The sequence below is a fragment of the Durio zibethinus genome, chromosome 6 (assembly GCF_047325235.1).
Source record: "Durio zibethinus cultivar Kanyao isolate XHJ-2024 chromosome 6, ASM4732523v1, whole genome shotgun sequence".
NCBI lineage: Eukaryota > Viridiplantae > Streptophyta > Magnoliopsida > Malvales > Malvaceae > Durio > Durio zibethinus.
The window spans coordinates 33,793,469-33,817,588 of record NC_143167.1 but is presented as its reverse complement, the minus strand read 5'-3'; the positions used below and the strand labels follow the sequence as shown (position 1 = coordinate 33,817,588).

Here is a 24,120-nt window from a genome sequence, read left to right as displayed (position 1 = left end):
TAGGTAACATGATTGTTGGCTGAAAATTTGTTTTTAAAACTATATTCTTTTAATATAATTGCATTTATGCATAAAAGTATATATATTTAGCATTAAATCAAATGTTATTAATTATGATTTAAGTAATACCATTAATGTGATTATTAAAAATCTAATTAGGGTTTGATTATAATTTTTTAATATTTGAAATTGTTTGTGATTAAGCTATGATAACTAAAATTAAAAATTTAATACTCTATTACATATTACATTTAATTTACATATTAAATATTAATTTAGATGAACGATAAAATTAGTTTTAATAAAATTAAAAATAATATTAATATTAAGATTAAATATTATAATAATAATATTAAAATCAATAACGATCATATATGTGTTTAAATAAAAAAAATAAAATTAGTTACCGCAGTCAATTGCTTTTGGTGATTGATGAAATGAAATCCAATCCAGCCCTAAAAGCATCAAGTTAAAAGGATTTTACTAATTTAAAAACTGTTATGTAGGGAAATACCTGATTTGACTTGCTTAAAAAAAAACATTTTTAATAAATTTGACAAAAAGAGTTACTTTATTAGAATGAAAATGTTGGTATTACTTACATTGGATTTGCCTTTAACCAAAATCAATATATATTTCCATATTACAGTATTAAATGTGATGACAGAATGATTTAGAATTCAAATTATATGAGATTTTGATTTTTTTTTTTTAAATATTTGAATTTAAATTTCGACTAACCACAATTTGTATTTCACTGAATTCTTGAGCGGTCTCCCTCCCTAAGGGCCCTAACATCTCAAAGTATTGACTTCACTTACAACAGTGGCAACATACTTTTCAGAACAAAATATAACAAAGACAATTGTGGTACTCACTCAAGCTGCAACCTGCAAGCACCTTTCTCTGCAAATTTCGTCAGGAAAATCGCCAGTGTTGAGCCCATATAGGCTAGTACGACTGAGAATCACACAACTCAGCAATAATTTCAAGATCAACCCCTAATTCATAAAGTGAAGAAATGAAGATCATTATGTGAATCATGTGTGAGCAAAAACAACATATAAAGGCGTGGATGGGGACATTAGAAACAGAGATATGCTCTGAAGCTAACAAGTCTGAAATTCACTCCACCATCCAAAGGGAATTCAATAGTTGTCATGGGATAATGTTTAATAGACCTAATCTTCTATGTACGGCAACTGGAATCACTATCCGGAAATAAGCTGCTTCTTCCGCAGAAGCAAATGTTGCTTTCAAGACAACAACAACACTTCCAATGATTCGATATAATCCACATTTCTCAGCCCAATCCCTAACCTTATTCTAACCCTCAGAAACTGCAGAAAGAGGAGTTTTATGGGATTTATTAAAATTTCATTCGGAATTTGCTCCATCAGCAGCCTCATCTTCACCACCTTTTTGTTGGTTAGCAGTAGCTGGCTTCTCCACATTCAAAACACGTCCTGTCATAGGATCAACAGGACGCATGTCACGTGGTCCGCCCTTCCGTCCCATTGCCACCATGGGTGGTGGGGGCAATAATCCAGCTCTGAAAAGAATTCGTTGGACAGGCTCTGAAGGCTGCGCACCAACTGATAACCAGTACCTGCAGAAAACAGTGAAAATAGAAGTTACATCTAGATTGGGTGGTTTCCCCGCCAAGTAGTAGAGCAAGACTACAGTAGTTGCCATGCTTATGCACCAAAAATGATGCTTCTTTCTTTTCCACAACTATACAAAAGCTAGCATGAGTCTGGTACATTTTTTTTTCTTTATACAAAAGTTAACAGTATCGAGCAAGCAAAGGATACCAAACATACAACTACAAGAATATGAGAAACAAAAATGCTGACTTATAATTTGTTCTAGATTTCTAAAAACTGCCATATTTCCATGAACAAATTCTATGTTGATGCAGTCACTGGTTTACCCAATGTACAGATCAAATAATTAAAGTTGAGCTCTAAAATCAAACTAACTCCAGTTACATAGCATTGAGTTTGCAGTAACTAGAATATACTCCTCCCATGCAACTTCTCACAGACTCTGATTACCTAGTAAATCCTCTTCAAATATTTCATATCAATTTTTTAAAGAAAATATTATTTGTGGCTCATATTCTGCCTAGCTTGTTGAAGAGGTTCTTCCTCCCAAGTCCCAACGATGTAAAAATTCAGAAGAATTAAAATAGCCATAGTTTTGTAGAATAAACTCTCCCATTCTCCTCCAGGAAACCGAAGATGTCTTTATTTCTTTAATCAAACTTGAACTATCAATGTAAGACGCCCAAAGCAATAAACCCCATATTGTTTCTATAAAACTGAAATTTGAAGATACTACTTACTATAGCAATGCTACTAATCATTCATACCTTAAAAATTCAGTAATTCAAAATGAAACAGGGCCCATAACAAAGTAGAAACAGAGTTATCATTCTCAACAATGAAACATGGAAAAAAAATGTAAAAGCCAACAGCATAACATAACCATTCTTCCAGTTTAAATTCAAGCCATAAAAGAAAGGTAACATCTCCAGATGCAAAAATCTAGAATTTACGACAAAAAATAAGGAATAGAGTGAAATATAGCATCTTACTTCACTCTTTCAAAGTTAAGACCCATTCGTTTACCCCCATCTTGGCCTGTACACGAAAAAGAAATAGATAAAATGGAAATGTATTAGCAATTCCCTAATTCAATTAGTTGCCCCTTTTCATTTCAGGAAAAAAAAGAATGGCTATCATAGATTGATAGGCAGAGAAAGAGGAAGATGACCTGGCAAAGGATTGTAGTAGCCAAGGACTTCGAGATGCTTCCCATCTCTTGGGGATCTGCTATTGGCAGCCATCACCCTATAAAATGGCTTGTTTTTGCATCCAAATCTTGACAATCGGATCCTCACCACCATTTTTTTTCTCACACTCTCTTCTCTTCTAACCAATCTGAACCGATCAACAGTTCAACTCACGCCACTGCTCCGCTAGGGTTTTGGGTTCAGTTCTCTCTGCCAATATTTCTTTTTTTTCAAAGTAAAAACGGTTGGAAGCGTCTAAACGCGCTCCAGTATTTTTACTAAATAAAACGGTGTCGTTATTAACCTACTAATGCGAGTGTTCATGACCCGGCACACCCTTTAAAAGGCGGTCCCTCTTTCAGGAAAAGAAAAGAGAAGAGATTAAAAAAAAAAAAAAAACGTTTAACATTTGAAAGAAATAAAAAATCTTCGATAGGGTTTGCGTTGCGATGATTCTGAGAGAGGGAATTCGAAGTTGGTTTTTGGCGGAAAAGGCGTGGGAGCTCCCTTATCGTTCCTACCTCATCGCCTATCTCACCTCAGGAGTGGAACTTACCGTAATCTGGTTCGACTTATATCCCTTTGCTACCGCGATTCTCCACTGGCCACTGCCCCTGCGATTATCCCCTTCGGCAAACACCGGGTAACATATTTATTTGAATTCTTTGGATTTTCTGTTTCTTCTTCAGTTCTCATTTTCGTTTTTTTGAATTAAAAATGGACTGAAGAGGAGCTTTTCATTAGTAGGTTGGTAAAGAAATTAGGTATTTTTTCTTTGGTCTTTGGGAATTAATCGTTCATTCGATTCTATTTTTAGGCAAATGAAATCTTTCTTGCCTAAATTAATACCCTAAAATGCTTATATATTTAGGTTCAGTAACTTTTTAATTCTTATTGTTGATATTCTTTGTTTTTGTTGAAGATAATGGCAGTAACCGAGAGGCACCACGTATAGATGATGTCAGAGAGCCTGGTGAGTCGATTGTCCCAGATAATAGGGTGCCTGCAAATATGGGGGCCCAGGAAGGAAAGGTGGTTGATGGATGTTTTGAAGGTGCCTTATTACGGGGCAAGGGATTTAGTGACACACAAATGGTAATAGATGAAATAGAGCAGATAATGCTAAAAGAAGGTCAGGATTTATTGAATCAAAATGATCTAATGGTTGATAGTAGCATGGAAGGCACTGGTTTTCAAGATGGAAAGATTCGTCAGGAACAATTACTAATGACCGAGTTAGAATATATCATGAAAGGAAAAGAAGATTGTGATAAGAGTAATAACTGCTTGACCATGTCATTGGACTGGAATCTGGGTGATAATTGCTGTGTTATATTGATGAATTATCAGGAAGAGCATAATGATCTTCCACCTGTTGTTATGGAGGAATCTGGAACAGTTGGTCGGCCACAAGTGGACATGGAGGGTGGTAATAAAAGGATTATTGAAGCCTTTGGCTTTTCTTCAGACAAAAGTGTGACAGTTGCAGTTTCAAAATCAAGTAAGAAGGTAGAAGATCTAAGTTCCTTGTTGAAGACTAACGCAATGCAGGAAAATTTTAAAATTTAGCAAAGAGAGACGGAATTGGTGAGGTTTGTTTGCTTTAATGACAGAATACCTTCTCCTGGTCAGATGGTTGAAGATGGAGAGCTTGAAGAGGGAGAAATTTTGGTGATATTCAGCTTGTCAATGAGTCAATTGATATACTCTTAGATGATGCTGTAGTATCAGGAAAAAGGGTAAAGGAGAAGCAAGTTTCTGGAGGCACTTTTGATGATAAACATCTTCATTGTAATGAAGAAAGCACAGTTAAGGATAAAAATTCAGAGTTTACTTCCTTTAATAAAAATTTTGCTCAGATTGCCAATAGAGTTACACCAGGAGAACTTGAAGGAAGTGAGAGAGATCAGATGGTGTCTGAACTTGGAACAATGCATGGCAAGGAAGGTAGTGGAAATATCCAAAAGCAAAGTAGAAGTGAAAATCAAGTAATTAAATCTAAGAGGAAGGTATGACTCTAACCTGCAATATTTCTTTTGTTTAGAGGCCATTGGCAATTATGAACTTGTTTAGTTAGGTGTGGTAAAATCTGCCAGAGCCATCCTCTTCACGAGCTTGCTTTTGATGTGAGTTTTCTCTATGATAATAAGTTAATGTACCATTGTGATTTTCTTCGGAATGACTTTCAAAGAATCTTCTACTTGTCTTTTCTGAATTTAAATAAATAAATAATGGCTCCTAGCATCAATGTAAGAATTTGACATATGGTTGGGCTTAGCCCAATGCAGAGTTTAGTTGGACCTTCTAGCCCTCTTCTATACCAAAAAGAAAAAAGAAAGAATTTGGCATATGGTGTGTTAGGTCATAATTTTATAGTTATCTTCTGCTACAAGATGACCAGGAGCTTTTCATAGATTTCCACCTTTGCATTGCTCTCTCACCATTTCTGCCATTGACCAGACTACCTTTGCGTGTCCTGTGAGGCTTTATGACATCAGATGCCAAATTTTAAAGATATACATCTTGCTTTCATGTTCAAGACAATTTATCTTTCATAAGCCAATATATCCTAGATTAGTTTCTAGGACAGGTCCAACTGATAGATAATTTGTCAAAGTAAAAGAGTAAACAATGTGCACCTTTCTCTCTCTCTTACACACGCACACATGCACACATGCACGTATTGTCCTGTATGCACATACAAGCAACTAGATATACATGCACCAAGAGACTCAAAAAGAAATCTTTGTCTGAAAGGTCTGTGAGAGCCTATGCACTATATAATATAAAATTATCTTCTCATGATGAATTGGTCTGCAAGTTCTGGCCTGTGATGATTATGGTTTCTTCCTATCATATGCCGAAGGATTTTGGTGTCAGCAATAAGAAAAAGCAGAGTTCAATTCCTGCAGACAAGAGAGAAAAGAAAAAGGTAGTTCGGTATGTCTCTTTGTCTTTTTTATATTTTTAAATGAATTCTTATTATCTAACATTTTAATTTCAAAGAAAATCAAATTTGCACTTGAGTAGTCATCTATGGTTTAGTTTACATGTTTTACATAAAAAAGTTTTGACAACTTTACTGGCTATATTCTCTCAATGCTCTTCAAGGGTATAAATGATTTACTTGTTATGGTTCTATTGTGCAGAAAAATAAATGAAAGAAAGAAGCAGAGAAAAATCGAGAGCTTGGTGTTAAAAGGTCGAAACTGCAGACATTTCTGAAACCAAAAACTGTAACATATTGTTGCCATTATCTGAAGGGAAGATGTTATGAGGTTATGCTACTTTTTTTTTTTGGTTGATATTTATACTGTTTTTAATAGCGCTGGAGTTTCGCATTAAGCTAGTCTTGGTGGAGATCTTAATTATCTAATAATAGCAAACTTCTGTTAGAAATTTAATTAATAAGTTGCTTTGCTCTTAGTTACAATGTTTAACTTTCCTGCTTTTCCTATAATGCAAGTGGTTATCTCTAGGTCATCTGACTGAGTTTCTAGTTTTTGGATTATCATATCTTTCTATGTTATTATGCTAGAGTGACCCTAATCCATTATGAATTCAAGACCATTCCCTTTATAATGTTCATAAACATTTGACATTTGATTTTATTGACTCCAAGGTGCATGGTAGAGGAAGGGGATGGGAAGGAACGTAATTGAGAAAGTGTTTATACCAGAGTAATTATTGGCAGAGGTTGGTAATATGCTAAGGATGTAATGATGAAAAAAAATGGGATGGAAGGAAAGGGAAAAGATGGAAAGGAAATATATGATTTTGTTTCTTTGATTTTTTTAATCGAATAAAGTTGCTGAAATTTGCATTCTATGTTATTTGGTGTCAACTAAATATCTTTTTTTTTTTGTCACAGGGCGAGTAGTGCAAATACTCACATGATACAGTACCTTTGACAAAATCACAGGTATAGTCATTTGGCTTGGTACGTTGTTATGTTATGCAAGCAGCTGCATTCTATTATAATTCATTGTTTGGTTGGTAGCCACTATCACCCATACAGGTCGAGTGTCAGTTGTTGCTATTGCTAATTACTATTGGCAACACTATCTGTAATTCTGTTCATTTCACATCTTTTAAGTAAAGAATCTGTAACAACTAAGAATCTTCCCAATAGCTAATAGGAACACGAGTCACTTAGATTTTTGTGTCCTTTCTTATTTTGAAAAAAGAAAAGAAGTCTGCTATGATGAAATTTAACTCTCTCTCTCTCTCTCTCTCTCTCTCTCTCTCTGCAGTTGTGTTTGTCTGACCTTGTCTTTGATTCTATTGTTTCAGCCCTGCAGTCATTTTGCACGTCACTCATGCATGAAAGGGGATGACTGTCCATTTGATCACCATCTCTCCAAGTATCCCTGTATCAGTTATACGACCAAAGGCTTCTGTGCCAGAGCCGATGACTTTTTGTTTTCACACAAGGTAACCTTGTTTCTATTGTAAAAAAGCTGCATTTTCAATTAGTTGATTGAGGGTGGGTAATAAAGTTATTTTCATTTCTGATGTCACCTGAGGGAGATGTTGCACCTTTATCAAATGCTCATGAAATTCAACTGAAGCCATCATTGCAGGGTGATTCTGATATGAGATTGAATATCAGCAGAGCTTCCCATAAAAATGTCGATGCCTCATCCTGTTCTGCAGGAGCTTTTTCTTAGAAAAGCATAAAACAAATTGTGGCAGAGACTCCCACTAAAACACCTGATGTTGCATTCCAAGGTGTCAACACTCTTTTGGTTTTAAAATCATCTATGGCTAAATCAACTAAACCTAATCAAGGCAGTTCATCTGAAAAGATGAATCAAAGAGGCGGAGTTGGGATTCAAAGTAATCAAAGGACATTTGGTGTCAATACTCCTTTTACTTCAAAGCCATCTCTGGTTGAATCTAGTAAATTTAGCCAAGGTAGCTCATCTCTGAAGATGAACGAAAGTGGTGGACTTGGGTTTCAGGCCAACTGAAGTGAATCGGGCACAATTCAAAATGTGAATGATAGTCCAAAGAGAAAGCCAGAAGTGGTACCGATAGGTATAAATTTTTTATCATTTGGAAAATCTTCATTAGAAGATTTCACTAACAAAGTTAGTTTGGGATTAAACAGGGCAGAAGTATATAAGCAACATCCCAGTGAGAATGAACGCAATGAAGGTAAACTCAGCAATAGGGCTGTAAACGAGCCGAGCCGAGCCGAGTAGTGAGAAGCTCGAGCTCGAGCTCGACTCACAACTCGGGGCTCGATACTCGGCTCGAGCTCGATCGAGTTTTATTTTTCAAGCTCGAGCTCGATTCGTGATCGAATTCGAGCTACTCGAGCTCGCTCGATTAAGCTCGATTAATATGTAAAAATAAGCTCGATTCGTATATTCGACAAGAGTTCGATTATTTATGCTCGAACTCGAACTCGAACTCGGACTCGAAATATTTTATTAATTAAAATAATAAAAATATATTTAAATATAAAAGCTCGATTAGGCTCGCGAGCTATTCGAGTCAGAGATAAGAATACTCGAATTCGGCTCGATCGATAAGTCGAGCTACTCGAGCTCGAGCTCGACTCGATAATAATCGAACCGAATTCGAGTTTTTTTCGAATCGAACCCGAGTAACTTGCGAGTACTAATGTATCATTTACACCCCTACTCAGCAATCAGACAACCCAAAGTACATCAAGTATAAATCAAAAGAAAACTCATCCACCACTGCTGCTACTGGGAGTAAATTGTCTCTCTTTGGAAAAATTGGGTAACTCTGGAAGTAAAACACAGGCTAGCTCACCTTCCAGTTCAGATAATGTTAACAATTTATCTCTTCAGAAGAGTAATTATGCAGCTTATAAACAGCACAACTCAAGTGCAATATCATATAAGTTGCCAGTTTCTCCACAAATTGCATGTCAATCCTCAGAGTGGTTATTACATAAAAGCACGCTAAATTCAGCTCGGATGGCACTCATTTCTACTCTAGCAATTGCAATAAAGTTTAATAGTGTCAACGGTATATCCGTTCTTGAAAGCAAACATTTGTCTGATAACAAAACAACATCAATGCAAACCCATGGAATATGCCAGCTTCCCTGCTCACAGCAGGCCAATCTTCAGAGAAGATGACACCTAAAAACACACCAAACTTAGCTTAGAAGTCACTGATGTCTACTCTAGCATTTGCAGCAAAGTTTTGAGTCTGGAATGAAGAAAATTCAGTCTGCTATCAATACTGTGGTTAATAGTGAAACAAGGCATAGCAGAATTGGAGAAGGTTCAAAAACTGACTCAGCAAAAACTTCAAAGCTTTTGGATATTTTGTCAAGTGTTGGGGGAAAATAAACCAGATTTGATTGCTGACTTGACTTTATAAAGGTTAAAATGGCCAAAGCATTTGAAAATGGGTTTTGATTTTGGGAGTTGGGGTAGGATGATGGAGTTTTTATGTGAATGAGAATTGATTAAATCTGTTAAGAGAGAAGGCCGGTTAGCTGTCTATTATCTGCCATTATATTAATATAGCATTCATTGCAGTTATTTTTAACACCAGTCAAGCAGGTGCAGCATTTAACAAGTTTCATTAGTTTCTGCCTTCGGTTAACAGGGTAGAGGCTAACTTTTGAGCATAATAATTCATGGTATAGGCGGGTTGTCATCACTGTGGCCTTACCATTGATGGAGGTGAAATCCTTCTTTTCCATGGAAATTTATGAGGCTTTATCTTCTTACTCCAAAGTCTCAAATCTCGGCTGCCAGTAATATTGTCAGGTACAATGGTCAGCTTTGTTATCCAAAGAGATTAATTCTGTCAGTTAGCAGCCTAAGAATCTCAAGTTTTATTGATCTGCTGACTAAATTATCTATAACAACAGTGGCCAGTGGGCGCTCAGTGAATAAAAAGTAAATCACTTCATTGAGAAGGAAAACTATGGAAGTTGCAGTAGGGATCTCTTATCAGTGATTTTGTATCTCTGTGTCATTTCTTTATCATGAGAAAGATTAATTGTGTTCTTATATTTTTTTATTTTTCTGGCTTTAAGCAAGTGGTTTGCGGGTTCTCTAGATATTTGCATTTTCAGACCAGTTGGAACCAAAGAAGCATGATTGAAGAGCTTGAGACTACGGATATGTTACTTTTCAGATCTGGCAAGCCAATAATCCAAGTAGTCTTGGATCTGATGGAGGATGGTAAGAGGTTTCCATGTTATTCTTGTCTCTGGCTCAGGAACCAAAGATAAAATTTTATCTGAGACTGAAGTACTTATTTGAATTATATGTTCAGCTCAGTGCCTGTGGATGACTCTAGAGTGCATGGACTAGGGAAGGTGGAGCCCTCTGCTTTTAATTTGAATAAAAGCATTATCACCTTTTGTGTAGGCCAAGAAGCCTTCTGGTTGGTGTAGGTTGGCCATCTTGTTGATATTTATGTGAAAAGTGGCCCGACCTTCTCCGAAAAAATCAAAGACGAAAGTCATATTAAAGTATCAATTGTCTACTTTACCAACTTTCTTTTGTTCGGTTTTCATTCACAGATTCAAAATTGTTTGAATCTTTTGGATTAACTTAAATTATTTTAATCCTTCTTTTTCCGATCACGAATTCAAAAATTTTTAAAAATTTCTTGCTTTTGCTGATTTACACTGATCCCAAACAAGAAAGCATGGGATTTTTTACCAAAGATGGTAATTAAACACCAAATGCTTATATGTGCCAATGGTAAATTCAACACCCCTAATTTATGGCAGTAATTTACGTCACTGACAGATTGATACAGCTGGGCCTAGTCTTAGGTGGCATTGGGGGAACAAAAGTAAACAGGAAGAGACAATTTGACAGGGAAATAAATAGGCATCATAATCATCATCACTATCGGCACGATCAATGGTATTGGTAGGTATCAAGAACTTACCAGCTACCAGAGTTGAGAGGATTGATGATGAAACTGAAATTTTAAGTTTTTGACTTTGAAAGCATCAATGATCGATCGACTGCTTCTGTGCTTGCCTTTGTTGCAAAATAGTATAGTATGGTCCTATTGTTTGTAATCTTAATGAAAAGGCTCATGTCATGTGACTTTGCTGCTTGTAATCAAATCCTGCCCCCGCCAACAACACGTTGCCATAAATAAAGTTAAAGAAAAAATTTTGAAAAATCCAAAATTTTTTTGAAAAATCCAATAAATGTACAATAACTATATTTATTGATGTTACATTAATTTTATTTGAAAAGGGAGCAATGTTGTTAATTAAAATGCATATATTAGTAATTATAGGAACTCAATTTAAAAAAAAAAAAAGCTTCCCTATTAATTTTAATTGAATAAACCTGTGGGATTTAGGAATGTTTTAATTAAAATGCATTTTTTTTTATAATAAAATATGATATTTTAAAAAAATTAATCAATAATTATGTAATTTATTGATAAAGAGTTGTAATTTTTAATTTTAATGTTAAAAAATTTTGAGAAATCACAGCTGCGAAGAAAAAAAAAATAGTGGTCGGTGGCCTTTCACGAAAAATAAACAAGCGGGCACGTAGACATAATTAGGGGTGTAAATGAATCGAGTCGAGTCGAATAGTGAGAAGCTCGAGTTTGAGTTTGACTCATAATTTGGGGTTCGATACTCAGCTCAAACTTGATCGAGTTTTATTTTTCAAGTTCGAGCTCGATTCGTGATCGAATTCGAGCAACTCGAGCTCGCTCGATTAAGCTTGATTAATATGTAAAAATAAACTCGATTCGTATACTCGATAAGAGTTCGATTATTCATGTTCGAATTCAAACTCGAACTTGGACTCGAAATATTTTATTAATTAAAATAATAAAAATATCTTTAAATATAAAAATTCGATTAAGTTCACGAGTTACTTGAATCAAATATAAGAATACTTGAATTCGGTTCGATCGATAAATCGAGCTATTCGAACTCGAGTTCGACTCGACAATAATAAAACCGAATTCAATTTTTTGTCGAATCGAACTCGAATAACTTTTAAATATTAATATATCATTTACAACCCTAAGCATAACCTCTCAAACGAAATTAACTGCCACATAGGAAAAAGACCGGTTCAGTAGCTTCACTGAACCGGATTCCCCTGCAAGTCTCCAACTCAATTTAAAAAGACCCCCCAAAGGCCAAAGCCATTTCGAAATTCACCTTAAAAAAAAAAAAAGCGTAACCACCAAATTCTGTGTTTGAAACAATAATCACCATGGCCACTTCCCTCAAAAACAACTTCCTACCTCCTTTAATCTCCAACCTCCAGCAAGTTCTTATCTCCCGAAACGACACCGTTGAACACCAATCCACCAACTCCTTCGACGCAACCTCCCTCAAATCCTCCTCATCGCCTTCCCCTTTACGCAATGTCGAGCCAAGCCAAGCCAACGCGGAGCCAGATTGCTCTAAACCATTGCTTCTGATCACCAATGCCGAAGGAATCGATTCACCTGGCCTCACTTTTCTTGTTCAAGCTCTGCTCTCCGACGGTCGCTTCAGTCTCCACGTCTGCGCTCCGCAATCGTCAGTTTTTCCTAAATTTTCAACTAAAGTTGCAATATATGTATATATACATATATATACATATATTTATACAATGTAGTTTAATGACGTAAAGATTTTCTTAGTTTTGAACCAGATCAGAGAGGATCTTAGCAGAGGCTTCTTCTTTTTATTTTTTTTTTTAATTTCAGGGATAAATCGTTCGCCGGCCATTCCATGACCGTGCGAGAGACGGTTGCGGTATGTCCAGTGGAAATGAGCGGTGCCACTGCTTTTGAAGTTTCAGGTGACTAATGAACGGTCACTCTACGGTTAAAATGGAAAAAAAAAAGTATTAATAATTAGTGTTTTAATTAATGATTAATGAACGCCCTTCCAGCAAGTAAATTTGATATTAATATTACATGTGCCTCAGTAAAAATCACACCATGTGTATCTCACATCTTGTACATAATCTTTGTACATCAATTTTGTCCACGTTAGTGACGTTTTTCGGATTTCATTTGGTAGAATTTACGAGAGTTGAAATTGTTTCCGGTGTTTATAATCAGGAACTCCTGTGGATTGTGTCTCATTAGCTCTGTCTGGAGCATTGTTTTCATGGTCAAAGCCTGTTTTGGTATGCAACTTTTAATTGTTAATTTTAGAATTTAGATTGTCCATGTTTTAGAATCAACGCTTTTCTGATATTGGTTTTCTTTTTTTTTTTTTTAAATGTAGGTGATTAGTGGAATTAACCGAGGATCAAGCTGTGGTCGCAACATGTAAGTAATTTATCGTCTTCTTAGCCTGTGTCCTGTCTTCCCCTTATTTTGCTAAATTTGATGGCCATTGTATCAATTCTAAGGTTTTTCTTTGCAATATACATGACTTTTTACTATTAGGTTTTACTTGGGAGCTGTTGCTGCTGCCACAGAGGCATTAATTTGTGGTGTGCCATCTCTTTGCCTGTCATTTAACTGGTATATATTATTTTCTTTCTGAATTTTAGTATTTTCCAGTCTTTTGTGGATTTATGATGAATTGATGTTTATTTTTATTTTAGGAAGAAAGATGTAAGCTGTGAAACTGATTTGAAGGATGCAGCCAATATTTGTTTGCCTTTAATATCCGCAGCTGTAAGAGATATTGAGAGTGGAGCTTTCCCGGAAAGTTGCTTACTGAATATAGAAATCCCTTCTTGTCCCCTATCAAATAAGGTAAGCCTTTACTGTAAACTATAGTGGTTACTCTAATTTCATGCTGATAATTGGAGATAAGCAGTGTGAAAGAATTGCGGCTTGAAAATATGCAGAGACAGTTCCCAATCACTTTTACTATTGCAAATGTGATAAGTTAATTAGATGAGTGGAATTAGACTAATATGGTGATAAATTAGGCATCGATAGGTGGGTGCAAACGAAGCAGAACTATATAACATAAGCCGGAATGATCGGTTCTCAAATCTAGCACTTTTCTTTCAATTTGCAAATGGTTCATAGTTCGTATATTGTTGGCATAATTTGTGTTTCACAGGGATTCAAATTGACCCGGCAGAGCCTATGGAGGTCACCTTTAAGCTGGAAAGCTGTATCAGCAAATAGGCATCCCACTGCTGGCAAATACCTGTCCAATCAGCAAAGCCTTGGTATAATGCTAGCACAACTTGGCCGAGATGCCTCTGCAGCCGTAAGTATCTGTTAAAAAAATCTCCATGCTCTAATTCAGGGGCAATCTGCTTTAGCATTAGTTCTTAAATGTCTCAATTTTTTGGATTTATCAGGGTGCAGCAAGGCGCTTGAACTCAAATAGGAAGAATGTTGAGATTGAATCCGTTGGTGTAGCTGGAAAACTAAATGGCCAACAAACAGTGAAAAAATACTTTCGCTTAGAGGTAAGACAAAAAATTATTACTTCTACAATCTAGCAATCTGTCAAATCCATTGTTTTTCAAAGAATTCTGCAAACAAGGATTTGATATTGAACCAGATTTCTGCAATGCTCCCCACTCTGTAGTCACTAGCCCTATCTCTTTCTCAAAATTCCTTAAAACTCAAAAAAAAAAAATTTTAAATCACTAGTTTATACGTCCATATGTTTAAGCAGTTGTTGGAAAAGGAGACAGAAGAGGCGGATGATGATCTAGATTTTAGAGCAGTAGAAGAAGGATATGTGAGTTGGACATGTCCTTTTCACTAAAAATCTTCAGTCTTTTCTTGTTTAATTGCTTAATTGGTTTTATCGTCTTGGATGACAAAAATGGCAGGTTTCTGTAACTCCTTTATCTTTATCTTCAACCGATCAATCCAAGATTGAAACCTTGGTTTCAAACTGGATTACAGTTGCACTTGGCAGGAAGCAATGAACCCAAGTTTCCTCCGGCAGTTATGGTGATAGCTACAAAAGAAAAATGAGTGATGTTTGAGTTTGTCTAATTTATATCTTGGCATGTTGCTGTACGGTAAAAGTTTCCTGGCAACTGGCAACTTGCTTGTTTGGACTGGATAACAAGCATTGTATTGTTGATCATTGAGTTTTCATTTTGGACTGAAATGTGAAACAAGACAAAAATTACAAAGAGACAAAGTTTGGTCTCGGAAAAATCATCATCAATTTAAGACCAGTCCACTGGCTTTCGGGAAAAGGGTAAGGTGAAAGAAAAAGTCCATTGTCCCGGCCCAGTCGGTCTGCCTATCCATTTGTGATGCAGTGGGTAATGGGCACAATAAAATATCTTTCGATTCGTATTAATTTTGAATCAAATTATTTAAAATTAAATTAATTATTTTATTTTATTTTTATTAACTTAATTAAATTTATAAATTTTAAAAATTAATTAATTAAATTTAATTCATTAAATTTAATTAATTTTTTAATTAATTAAATAATAAATATAATTATATTATATTATATTTTAAATTCTTAAAATTTTATATTTTAAATAAATTAAATAAATTTATTTAATAAAACATTTAAATATCAAAATATTATATAAAAAATTTTAACAATTTATGAAATTAAATAATTTATTTCATCTTTTATTTTATATTTGAATTATATTATATTTCAATTAAAATTTTGATTTAATTTTTAAATTGAATTAATAAAAAATTGATTTTCTTCTAAAATAATTTTTATTAACTAATCAAAATTTAATAATTAATCAATTAATCCAATTAAATTAATTTTAATTTGATTAAAATCGAATTATAAACACTCATTACCTCATCTTCAATTCTTCATACATAATATTGTTTGAAAATTTAAAAGAAAAGGAAGGTGTACTTCAGACCTTTCCTTTCTAATAAGTACAGTATATAGAGAGCAGGCTACTGCATAGTTAAATATCTAAAAAAAAAAAAAAAGGCAAAGACAAAATCAGCCGTATATCCATACAGTGTCCCGCCGTTCATTTTTTAATTCAAAAACTACTGAACACTTTTAAATCCATTGATTTATATAAATATTTTAAAAATATAATATTTAATAATTTTAAATTTAAATATCTATAATTTGTTATTTATACATCACGGTGTTTTTTTTTAATATTGTTAAGCACAAGAACTTTATGATATTTGTATGCATCGCAAAAGATTTAAATTAATTTTTTTAAATAAAATTTATAAAAAATTTTATTAAAAATAATTAAACAAATGTTAAAATTAAACGATAGATTAAAAATTTTTATTACATAATTAAAAGGTACAAATTTTAAAAAAATTTTAATAAATTTTGATATATATTTTTTCATAGATATTTTTAATAAAAATATTAATATAATTTTTATTATTAAATAAATATTAATCAAATTTAAATTATAAATAATTTTTTTATAATTTTTTCATATTATTAATTTTTATATTAAATTTTACCAATCTCTTAATTTAAAGTTTTTATTAAATCATTTATAAAAAAAAACTTTACAAATTTTAACAAAAAAAAATTTGTAAAAATTTTGTCCGTACGTAACACCCAGTCCCTTTTTCCCATTAAAATAATTAGTAACTCAAATTTTGATGATTAAAATTAGAGGAGCAGATTAAGCCACGCTCTTCTTTATTAAGCCAAAGCGCCCAACGCCCCCAATCCATGAATCGTACGCCAATTCAGCTAACCGTCATCGGTGATAGGTGCCACTTGCACGGCTCCCACGCAAATTGGGTGTGCTGAATCTGATGTGCTTCATAGCCTACTTTTGCATCTTCACCGTACTCTCGGTAACGTGACACGCTTTTATTGGCTGAATTTTATGTACCATTTGTCAAAAAAAGTACACAATTAATTTTTTCTTTAATTATAAAAAAATTTAATGCATTGTGTGGTCGAACCCAAAATGGATAAAAATATATATATTATTTATAATTTTTTATTAATATTATAATTATTTAATTATAATAAAATTATATAAAAATTCATCACTTACAAAACATAAAATTTATATTATACATAAAATTATGACAAATTTCCCATAATTTTAAATAATAATTAATTAATTGAATTATAATCATTATAGATGAAATATTAAAAAAACATATTTTGATGGATGATATCGACACGTGGCATCCATGCAGAGAGAAGGCCGCACGATTGTCATGCAGCGACCGCCGGATCTATCTATAATCCCCCACGAGGAAACAACGGCTAGGGGACGCGATTGCACGGTGAAGATTTGGAGATAACATAAAAAAGAAACATGTATTAACCTCCTCCCAGCAAAACGGAAATTCCCATTTTCTCACAAAAGGGCGACATGAAGCTCACCGTTTGCTTCTCTATTCATCCACGTGGCATCATCATATTGGGTAAATATTGATTGAGAAAGGGGTGGATTCGTAAATAAAAAAAAAAAACGGAACGTGATAATAAGCTTTGGACACAAATTAAGATGAAAGCACTGTCAAATTCTCCTCCTCTTTGTGCTTCCTCTGTTAATTTCTTCATATGATGAACAGTGGAGATTGGAACAACATCAGTAACAATGGGTCGTCTTCTTCCAGTTCATCAGGTGTTTTTTCACAGCCAATGGAACGGTTAAACGAGTCGGGTTCTCCGCCATTTTTGAGAAAAACGTTTGGGATGGTGGAGGACCCGGAAACCGACCCGATTGTTTCCTGGAGTGTTAACCGCAATAGCTTCATCGTTTGGGATTCTCTTAAGTTGTCTGAAAATCTCCTGCCCAAATATTTCAAGCACAAGAATTTCTCCAGCTTTATTCGCCAACTCAACACTTCCGTAAGTATTTTTACCCCTTTTCTCCTTGACATTTCACTGTTAGTTTTTACCTTTTAACATTGAAAATTTGTGGGGTTTTTTTTAGGTGTTTAGGAAGATTGATTCAGATAGATGGGAGTTTGCAAATGAAGGATTTCAAGGAGGAAAGAATCATTTCAATCATTTGCTGAAAAATAATAAGCAGTAAGGAGGAGTTATTTGTGGTAATAATTCAATTAGCAAAATTGTATTAGAAGCTGAGATTGAGGTTTTGAAGAGAGATCAGAGTGCATTGCAATTGGAAGTTTTGAAACTGAGACAAAAACAGAAAGAGTCAAATCATCAGCTGAGTGTTGTTGAAGAGGATTGGATTTGCTGAACGTAGGAGACAACAAATGTGCAATTTCTTTGCTAAAATAGCTAAATATCCCAACTTGATTCATCAATTGATTCAGAGGAGGAAGCAGCAAAAGAAAGAGCTTGATGAGGGGGAGTTTAGAAAGAAAATGAAATTGCTTGAGACACAAGTCACAAAGAGCTTGCCCGAGGCTATGGGGACTGAACAAAGTGTCAAGTGTATACACCAAGTTGATGATCAGGAGAGATTGGAATCAATGTAATCTGATCATGAGTTCTCAAAGTCTTTGCCTGATTGTATGGAGAACAATAACCAAATGGAGAAAGAGTTTTCGGTTTCTATGGAGGATGGATTGTGCTGTTCCCTTCTGGATCAAAACAGCAGTGCACCAGAAATGTCTTCTGTTTATCATGATATGTCTGAAAATCTACTAGGGGAAAGCCCAGTTGTACAGAATGTACCAAATGAAGAGCTATCAGTGAATGATTCCAAGATTTATCTTGAGTTGGAGGATATGATCAATTGGAAGCCAGATAGCTGGGGTGGGTTTGCAAGTGAGCTGGCGCAGCAAACTGGCTGTGTCTGATCCTAATGGTTATAATTGTCATGGTTTCTATCTTATTATACATATATGCCACTGGATGCAGAAGTTAAATGGTTGCTGCTGGCTTTTCTTCTTCATCTTCATTGATGAGAGCAAACAGTCTTCATCAGAGCCAAAAAAGAATCGGTTCTCCCATGAATCTGTGAAATGCTTGAAGCTGATGGCAACAAATGTTCATACCAGTGAAATTTTCCCTGTCCTAGATGTTCATATATTTCCCTTTTTTCTCTCCTAAATTCCTCTACTTTTACTATTGTTGCCCTTTATTTTGTAAAAATTTGTATCATATACAACTAAATACAACAACCTGGTCCTTTAAACATCATTACCTTTTTTTCAATCATTCTGTTACTTCAATTTAGGTTGAAATAATGGGGTTAGATGGTATTTGATGCTTTGGCTCATAAGCAATTCAAGCAATTGTGAATTATATAGCTCCCTGTTACCTTCTCTATGCACATATCCATTTAAGTATAACATTTTTTTCAATTTAACCATTCTTTATTCCATTTTAAAACTTCAATCCAAGTCCTAAGATCAGGTAATATAACTTTATTTAATTAAATATTACTTGGATATAGTTTGAACTACTCAAAGCTTTTCATGGTGATTGTTGAAAGTTGAGGGATACAATTCTATTGTTGCTTCATTGTTCTATTCTCACTACTAGTAAATCCTGGAATAATCCCCTTGATAAGCTAGGATTAGTAACGCTTCCCAGCATCTAACAAAGTGAAATAGAAGTTTATTAGTCCATGAGAGTAGGTAAAATAATCACTTGCAAATTGATTTGATCTTCGGTAGAAGGTTCAAGGTCTTGCCACCGATAAACAATGGTGGTTAGAGGGTAAACAGTGCCTCTTTTGGATGTGACTAAAAAGTGGTTGGGACGAAGGCTTCGTTGCCAAAGACAGACAGTTTGCCTAATCAAGAACAACTTATTTGTTAAATCTAAAAGTAGACTGGACGTTTGCCAATTAGGAAGCATTTGAGCCCACCAAAAATCAGGATCAACTCCATGACCAGAGTCCAAAAGGAATTGGATGCTTCCCGGCTTCCTATAAGAGGCAACGTCCCAGAGCTCGAAAAGGCAACGTTCCACTAGAATTTATAAATTTAATTAAAATTTTAATAATAATTATACATAAATTTAATATAAATTATAATACCAAATTTTTATATAAAATATAATAAAAATTTATAAATTTTAATATTTTATATTATATAAATACACAAATCATAAAATTTAATCTTAAACTCAAAAATATCGTTTTTTTCAAATTTCAACATGATCAACATCAAAATCAAATGGCTAAAAATATTAAAATGTTTATATTTGTTGTCTAATAATATTAACAAATAAAATTTTACCACTTTATTAATAAAAATTTTAATTTTTTATTTGTATGATTTAATTTATTCCGCTACCTCAATTAAAATACACTATCAATTGGATTTAACATGTAGAGTATAGCTAACCACAAGAGTAAATCAAATAAAACTATTAGCATAAATATTATCAAACCAAATACAATAAAAGTACGAATTTAACCGAATCAGGATTTTTTTTTTTTTTCGTTTTTTTACGGCCCTAAAATTGAAGTCTAAGACCAGCCGGTTCATTTTGATGCCAACGTATTATAATAAGATGTCAGTTAATGATACCCAGATGGATTATTACACTAAAGATCTCCAGTCGTAGCCAAAAAAACCTTTAAAAAAAATCTTTATGAAGTAATTAATAATGGCCTTGTCTTAGGAAAGGAGTTTGGAAAAATCAATTTAGGCTTGGCTTAACTTGGTTGTACGAGTTGTCACTAATATTAGCAAAAATAAGGAGACTATAATATAAATACTCAAAAAATTTATATTTAATATAATATCAATGTATTTATTAAATCAAATAATATCATCTCATTAATAAATAAATATTAATCTTTAAACTAAATATATAAAATTTTAATTTTAAAAATAAAATTTATTTATTAATAAGATGGTATTATGTAATTTACTGACAATATAACAAACATAAATCCATACTCAAATGATAGTGGAAGAAAAATAATAACAATAATAACCCCGTCTCCTTGTCCCCTTCTTCCTATTATCAATGACATATTCAAATTATAGTTACAAATGGAAAAAGAAAAATAACCTAAGGTAAAGAAGAAACGGAATTACTATGACAACTACAAATATTGCACTAGGCCTTTGGTCTAACCGCCCCTCCCACCAGTACCAGTTAGCTTACCATTAGGTTTGCTTACCCTTGTGGACTTCGTAGAAGAAGAAGATGATGAGATGGCCGATCTGTCAAACTCCTCTCTATCCTCATGGAATGCCTTGCTTAGTAGATCTTGGAGTTCCATGTACCTCTGCCTTTTCACAAGTCGATCCTCCGGAGTGTCATTTCCTCCGCATGCCAGTTCTGATAAGTCATCGGCATCCATTATCTTGTTCAGCACTTCTGAGCAACGAGGGAAAAAGCGTTTCCCAAGTTCCACTGCCAGAGAGAGAGAGAGAGAGAGAGAGAGAGAAACGGGGGTAAGTTCGCATTTACTTATCAAAATGACCGATTTTTTTAATCTCCAAATTAATGTCATATGATACTTTGACGTTCAAAATAACATGTAAATAGCTTTTCAGGACGTTACACTAGTTCATCATGTGATTCCAGGCAATGACTAATCCAAAAAATGTATTGCCACCTTCGCATGAAAACAGAAAATGTTGATGTAACGCATCAGTACCTGTTCTAGAAAGTGCTTTCAGCCGATTTAGATGCTCCTCCTGGATTCTAAAAGGAGCATCATTCAAGTCCACAGTTGTTCTTTGTGCACCATTTAATTTGTTAGAATTGATGCTGGCTAATGTGAACTCCGATGTTCCATCAACTTGAGCAATATCCATCACAACTTTTGCCTCCATGGGGAATAAAAGTTTTGCCAATCCAACTGCAAAAGTTAGGATAAGTAAGAAATCAGTAACATAACCATTACTTGTCCTCATGGATGGTTCAAACAATAATAACAAATATGATGGTAAGTTCATAATCTAGAAATACATTGTGACGCTTCCAGGGTAATCACTGGAAAAAATACATATTGGACATCCAAAGGAAAACCAAAATGCTCCTTGATGGAGAATTGTTTGAAGCTATATATAAAGAAGAAATGATAACTCCAGTAGCTAGAAAACATGCATTTTGTAAGGTAACAACTGAGGGCTGTCCAAAACAAAGCAATTAACATGAAAAGGAAAGGAACTTGAATAAAAAGGGCAGCCCAGTGCATAAAGCGCTCACGCTATGCGCGGTTCTGGGGAAAGATTTATTGTACGCAGTCTTTTCTTGCATTTTGCAAGAGGCTGTTTCCATGACTTGAACCCATGACCACCAGGTCACATGGCTATGATATGAAAATTACCTCTATTTTCAAGATACAACAATTTCATCCGTAGATCATCACCAGCCATGGCAAGAGAAAGAGAAGCTTCTCCATGCAATGGATCTCTTCTTTCTGCTTGCTCCAGTATCTCTATGCACAAACGTTCCTTTGGAGAATCCTTTCCTTCCTCGGTAGATTTAAAGTAATCTGAAGCCCTAGTGAGCCGCTTTGAGATCTGAAGAGCTTTCTCACCATCTAGGGTGAGATCAGATGGCCGGGCGCCTTTTGTTAATAGAGATACTATAATCTTGGGCTCTTTCCTCATTGCAGCAACATGCAACACAGTGTATCCCCTTGAATTTCTACTGTTAACATCAGCAAGTCCAAGGTCAAGTAACTCTGTCGTTGTCTTTGCATCACAGTATGCAACGGCATAGTGAAGTGCATATGCCTCATCTAAATTACTATGACCCTCTTTGAGTAGCATTCTCACTAACTCCACATCATCCGAATCCAAAGCCCGATGTATCCTTTTCACATGTTTATCAGGAAAACCTATGTTCTCAGGCTTGTCCAAACCAAGTCCCAAACGTGAATCAATTACTTGTTTCACAATGTGATGAGGCAATGCCTTTTCAAGTGTTACAATATCAACATCAGATTTTACAATAGTTTCTATACACTTTGCCAGCAATCTCGCACAGGCATTACCGCAGATATTTGCAATATAGAGAATGACCAAGATATCATCTATTGCAACTTTGTCGATGACGTCTAGTAGATGCCTCTGGAATTAAAAACAGACCATAAATTTTATAAAAGGAAAAAAATTAATTAAAACTACGACCTGTTAAAGAGCATAAATTTCATACTATAAATAATTAAAAGTTAAAACATGATTGGGAAAAGCTAAAAATAGTGAGTAGTTGCTGACCTGATAAAGAGCAATTAATTCAGAGATCTGAAAAGTAAAAGCTGCGTATAAAACCTCAGCGATGAAATCGACGACCGGTCTACATGCCATGTGTGGGCAATCATCGTCAACGCAAACGCAAACGCCTTTCAGCAATGGCGTCACTCTTCCGGTATACAAGTAACCCAGAATCGCAACAAGCGAATCGTAGCCAATCTCATAATCCCTGGCCAACTCTTTAAGCTCGAACTTAGCTCCTCTCTCTTGTAGCCCAGAAAACACGGTCTTGAAAACCGAACTCCTTGCCGATAAAATGCACCGGTGAACGGGGACTTCGAGGCCCGAAGAAAGCGCGATTTTGGCGTCGGAGTAGAAGGAATCAGAGTCCGTTGATTTGAAAAGGGATTCGAGGTTTCTAGAAAGAAGTTGAAGAGCTGCGATATCGGGAGTATTCAAGGATTCTGATGAAGCGAGCGTTTCGGAGTCGGTTGCCGCCACGATGCAGCACGTGCTGCTGTTGTTGCTGATTTCATTTGAATCCGAAAAGCCATTTTTATGATCCATAGAAAAAGAAAAAAAAACAATGATTAAAAAAATAAAAGGAAACAATTATAGACTCAAAGAGTCAAAGTCATTTGTTTAGGTAGCCAAAGAAGAACCGGTTCAGCAGCAGAGAGAGGATTCTACGACGGGAAAGGGGCGCTTTGAGTTGTGAAAATAAAGGAAGAGGAAATTGAGAGAAACCGCCATGGATTACTGACAAAAAAAACAAAGTCAAAGGAGAAAAAGAGGACGAGGTAGCCATAGAATCGACGACATAGAGAAGAGGAACATGGGCGTGACGAAGAACAGAGAGAGAAAAGTAACAGTACTAAAAAGAGTTAGATACTTTTCTTTTTCTTTTTTCATGGGATCATTGATTCATTTTCCGCCCGGCTTTTCGTCCGTACATCAGTATCACCGTGTTTTTTACTCTTTCACAAGTTCCTTTTTTAATCTGGATTTAACGGTTAGGATTTATTTTCAGAATCAACCATTGGCTCAAACCATTTTCAAGGGCAAAGGGCGGCCAAATCGTTGGAATTTCTTGCCATGTGTCTGTAGCTGAAAGCTGAAAGTCTGTTGCGGCCCTAATCAAAGTTTCGTCAGTTTTTTTTTTTTTTTAAGCTACAGTTTCTAGTTTTTTTTTTTTTTTCTTGTGTAATCCACTAATCGTTTAGTGACCACAGCCATTGAGATATGGATAGCATATTTTTATTATTATTTTTTTACACATGAATTTGAAAAGTTCTTCTATCCACTCCAACATGTTTTAATTTAAAGAGTCATCTAATCTTGTTTGTTTCCAATCATTGGTTTTTTTTTTTTTTCAT

The 24,120-nt window shown here is 34.7% G+C and overlaps 3 protein-coding genes and 2 pseudogenes across 6 annotated transcripts; 3 read left to right on the top strand and 2 right to left on the bottom strand.

Annotated features, from left to right (window-relative positions):
* Positions 1-1,009: 1,009 nt before the first annotated feature.
* LOC111286745 (small ribosomal subunit protein bS16m/bS16c-like) lies at positions 1,010-3,072 on the bottom strand. Its single transcript, XM_022876920.2, has 3 exons — positions 2,779-3,072; positions 2,600-2,645; positions 1,010-1,609 (listed from the first exon to the last, which is right to left on the bottom strand). Exons 1-3 carry the CDS (start codon positions 2,909-2,911, stop codon positions 1,378-1,380), a joined length of 411 nt encoding a protein of 136 aa, XP_022732655.1. The 5' UTR covers positions 2,912-3,072; the 3' UTR covers positions 1,010-1,377.
* A 35-nt stretch (positions 3,073-3,107) lies between these two features.
* On the top strand, positions 3,108-9,388 carry LOC111286739 (uncharacterized; annotated as a pseudogene). The gene is made up of 9 exons (XR_016342599.1): positions 3,108-3,113; positions 3,234-3,440; positions 3,720-4,806; positions 5,664-5,729; positions 5,947-6,075; positions 6,669-6,719; positions 7,091-7,231; positions 7,297-7,974; positions 8,461-9,388. The product of XR_016342599.1 is annotated as an uncharacterized LOC111286739 (transcript).
* A 2,302-nt stretch (positions 9,389-11,690) lies between these two features.
* LOC111286743 (uncharacterized) lies at positions 11,691-15,023 on the top strand. Of its 2 annotated transcripts, XM_022876919.2 has the most exons (10): positions 11,710-12,317; positions 12,488-12,582; positions 12,848-12,915; positions 13,017-13,060; positions 13,181-13,258; positions 13,342-13,495; positions 13,812-13,964; positions 14,059-14,169; positions 14,382-14,447; positions 14,542-15,023. In XM_022876919.2, the coding sequence occupies exons 1-10, from the start codon at positions 12,007-12,009 to the stop codon at positions 14,638-14,640; spliced, it is 1,179 nt and encodes a 392-aa protein (XP_022732654.1). In that variant the 5' UTR covers positions 11,710-12,006; the 3' UTR covers positions 14,641-15,023. The 2 variants fall into 2 exon arrangements, with proteins under 2 accessions (XP_089619295.1, XP_022732654.1); XM_089763169.1 differs by lacking the exon at positions 14,382-14,447 and having other exon boundaries at positions 11,691-12,317; positions 14,542-15,012.
* Positions 15,024-17,112: 2,089 nt separating this feature from the next.
* On the top strand, positions 17,113-18,563 carry LOC111286744 (heat stress transcription factor A-9-like; annotated as a pseudogene). The gene is made up of 2 exons (XR_016343359.1): positions 17,113-17,507; positions 17,593-18,563. The product of XR_016343359.1 is annotated as a heat stress transcription factor A-9-like (transcript).
* A 1,905-nt stretch (positions 18,564-20,468) lies between these two features.
* On the bottom strand, positions 20,469-23,878 carry NPR1 (regulatory protein (NPR1)). Its single transcript, XM_022876913.2, has 4 exons — positions 22,769-23,878; positions 21,874-22,621; positions 21,199-21,402; positions 20,469-20,951 (listed from the first exon to the last, which is right to left on the bottom strand). The coding sequence occupies exons 1-4, from the start codon at positions 23,309-23,311 to the stop codon at positions 20,665-20,667; spliced, it is 1,782 nt and encodes a 593-aa protein (XP_022732648.1). The 5' UTR covers positions 23,312-23,878; the 3' UTR covers positions 20,469-20,664.
* Positions 23,879-24,120: the final 242 nt, after the last annotated feature.

Excerpts from the sequence above, each read along its gene's own strand:
- LOC111286745 (XM_022876920.2), bottom strand. The coding sequence starts at position 2,911 with ATGGTGGTGAGGATCCGATTGTCAAGATTTGGATGCAAAAACAAGCCA. Across the intron at positions 2,646-2,778 it reads CTACTACAATCCTTTGCCAG|GCCAAGATGGGGGTAAACGA; the intron begins GTCATCTTCCTC and ends TTTCGTGTACAG. Across the intron at positions 1,610-2,599 it reads CTTAACTTTGAAAGAGTGAA|GTACTGGTTATCAGTTGGTG; the intron begins GTAAGATGCTAT and ends TGTTTTCTGCAG.
- LOC111286743 (XM_022876919.2), top strand. The coding sequence starts at position 12,007 with ATGGCCACTTCCCTCAAAAACAACTTCCTACCTCCTTTAATCTCCAAC. Across the intron at positions 13,061-13,180 it reads TCAAGCTGTGGTCGCAACAT|GTTTTACTTGGGAGCTGTTG; the intron begins GTAAGTAATTTA and ends TTTTACTATTAG. Across the intron at positions 14,448-14,541 it reads GAGCAGTAGAAGAAGGATAT|GTTTCTGTAACTCCTTTATC; the intron begins GTGAGTTGGACA and ends CAAAAATGGCAG.
- NPR1 (XM_022876913.2), bottom strand. The coding sequence starts at position 23,311 with ATGGATCATAAAAATGGCTTTTCGGATTCAAATGAAATCAGCAACAAC. Across the intron at positions 22,622-22,768 it reads AATTAATTGCTCTTTATCAG|AGGCATCTACTAGACGTCAT; the intron begins GTCAGCAACTAC and ends TTTTAATTCCAG. Across the intron at positions 20,952-21,198 it reads GAAAGCACTTTCTAGAACAG|TGGAACTTGGGAAACGCTTT; the intron begins GTACTGATGCGT and ends TCTCTCTGGCAG.